A 2472-nucleotide genomic window follows, 5' to 3' on the forward strand; every position below is an offset into this window, starting at 1 on the left:
GAACGGACCCTATAAGAGCCAAATAACACCTTGGCTGGGCGTGGAGTAAGCTCTGATTACCGCTCATCGGAGCCTACGCAATCTACCTCGTAACAAATATAACAACTAAAATAAATAAAATGAATAAAATAAATAAAATAAATGAAACAAATAGAATAAATAAATAGATAGGTAGATAGAGAGAGAGAGAGAGAGAGAGAGAGAGAGAGAGAGAGAGAGAGAGAGAGAGAGATAGATAGATAAATAGAAAGAAACAAATTTTATCATACTAGGGCCGTATGCCCACGAGTACAAAAAAATACATTATCAAAAAGGAGAAGAATCCAGTATTTATCTCAAATTAACTTAATTCTCATTGACAATAGAGCAGGTAGTAAATAGCAGATATTGAATAAAGCAAGACTCGTGATAATAATAATAATAATAATGATAATAATACTCTAAGAAATAGTGAGAGAGAAAATAGTATGAGTGAGAGAGAATAATACTCTGGGAAATAGTTAGCAACAAGCAAATAGTAAATAAAACAACCCCAATGATAATAATTTTTGGAGAAAATAGTGCGAGAGTTTACTGTTCACGAGGTACAAGAGATTGAGCATTAATACGGTAAATTTGAAGTTCTATAGATATATTGTTTTGTTTGTGGTGTGGTATAATAGTGAGGCCTGATCGAATCAATTTAGGGAATCGAGTTGATCAGTATGAGTAATACGGATGATAGGCGTATTCTGTGTTTTCTCTATGTTGACGCTACCGCCACGTGTCCAAACGTGCCGATATTGTTTTTCTCTGGCCACTTGCTTAGCCATCATTAGGAGACTACGGACCATGGCTGGCAGAAATTCGTTAACGTAGTTAGGACTTGAAGAGGAGTACGTGGAGTGGACATGTTTCGCGTTTAACGGTCCTTTAGAACGCTTGGCGGTGAAAATGGAGTTCCGTAACGAGGGTGAGCAGACTGAGAGAAATAAGGACTGCGGGTTATTCGTGGTTTTTGTGAAACGCATGCGCCTCACTTCTAAAATTTGAGTGCGGTCAATCGCGACGTCCAGAACAGTACAAAAGGAGATAATCTGGTCATGATCGTTCACAAGACCTTCAGGGAGACCCGTGATAATGAGATCAGAGGCGTGTAGAGCGCATTGCAGTTGTCTAATACGGTCAAGAGCTCGCGTGTCCAGGGGCGGTACACCTGTGGGAGAAGGACGCTGCTCAATTTCATCTTCACGCCGAGACAAGGTGTCAACTGATTCGGACAGTGAGGCTGTAGTTCCTTCGATGTTATCTAGTCGATTGGAGACAGAATGCAGCCTTGCCAGACAATCGCAAACATCGGAGTGGAGTTCGTCGAGACCGGTCACTTGTTCTTCAATGGATGCTATATCCCCGAAAACATTTTCGATTTTGTTGAGCTTCTCCGATAATTTTGGAATGACTTTGACAGTGGATGCAATGCCGTAAAGCTTATTAGTGAGAGAGAGGTGATGAGATTTGAGAACACAGCTATTTGATCACTAAGAGCCGACATGTCACGATCTTCGGATGTATTAGGGGGACCGTCTGAGACACTAGACGTACTGGTTGACCGTTTTCGGCACGAGAAGCAGGTAACACCGGAGGCCAGAGGTAGTTCAGACACGGACGAGATCCCGAGTTTGCGCCTAAGGCATTCTCCATGGACGCCATGCGTCTCCACCAAGCACAAACGTACGATGTTATCCGTCCCGATGAACTTCGACCAGATTCCACAGTTGACAGCTGGCATATTGCTGTATACACATAGCGGTAAGCGTATACACAGCGGAGGAGTGCGAAAGGCTCGAGCGAGACGTGAAGGTGCACACACACACAGTGGCAGAAGCTCACGAACAAAGAGGCAAACGCACACGTAGAGAGAGAAGCACGAAAATAAGATATAGCGAGTCCAAAGTTCAAATAGGCGTAAGACGGTCAGATAGTGTCGATGTGTATAACAGTAGATTAGTATAGCACAGACCGTTAATAGACGGCTGAACAAAAATACACAACACACCTATATCGGATAGTCTTCTATATGTATACACACACAAACAGTCAGCGTCGTAAAAACACCAATGGCCCGTTGAAATGCCACAAATTATACGAAGATGTTTAGTTGCAGGAATTATGTAAAACTGCACTGCGTAGGGTCAAAAAATCGTGGCAGTTGAAACTTACAGACTCCACCCACCGAATGGTACACACCGCGAATTTTTCTGATACGTACTTTGGTAAATATGTGAGATAAAACGCGGAGCTCACTGTGACACGTCTAACCACCAGAGATGGGAACAGAGAGAGAGAGAAAGAGAGAGAGAGAGAGAGAGAGATTAGATTAGATTAGATTAGATTAGATTAGATTAGATTAGATTAGATTAGATTAGGTTTATTATGCCCTACCAAGGCTTTCGGGCAAGTTATAGACATAAAGTTGAATGCGTTGGATTTTCA

At 42.1% G+C, this 2472-nt stretch overlaps 1 protein-coding gene across 1 annotated transcript; it reads right to left on the minus strand.

Annotated features, from left to right (window-relative positions):
- Nucleotides 1–677: 677 nt before the first annotated feature.
- LOC124212247 (uncharacterized) lies at nucleotides 678–1689 on the minus strand. Its single transcript, XM_046612127.1, has 2 exons — nucleotides 1582–1689; nucleotides 678–1466 (listed from the first exon to the last, which is right to left on the minus strand). Exons 1-2 carry the CDS (start codon nucleotides 1687–1689, stop codon nucleotides 678–680), a joined length of 897 nt encoding a protein of 298 aa, XP_046468083.1.
- Between the last annotated feature and the right edge of the window lie 783 nt (nucleotides 1690–2472).

The sequence above is a fragment of the Neodiprion pinetum genome, chromosome 2 (assembly GCF_021155775.2).
Source record: "Neodiprion pinetum isolate iyNeoPine1 chromosome 2, iyNeoPine1.2, whole genome shotgun sequence".
NCBI lineage: Eukaryota > Metazoa > Arthropoda > Insecta > Hymenoptera > Diprionidae > Neodiprion > Neodiprion pinetum.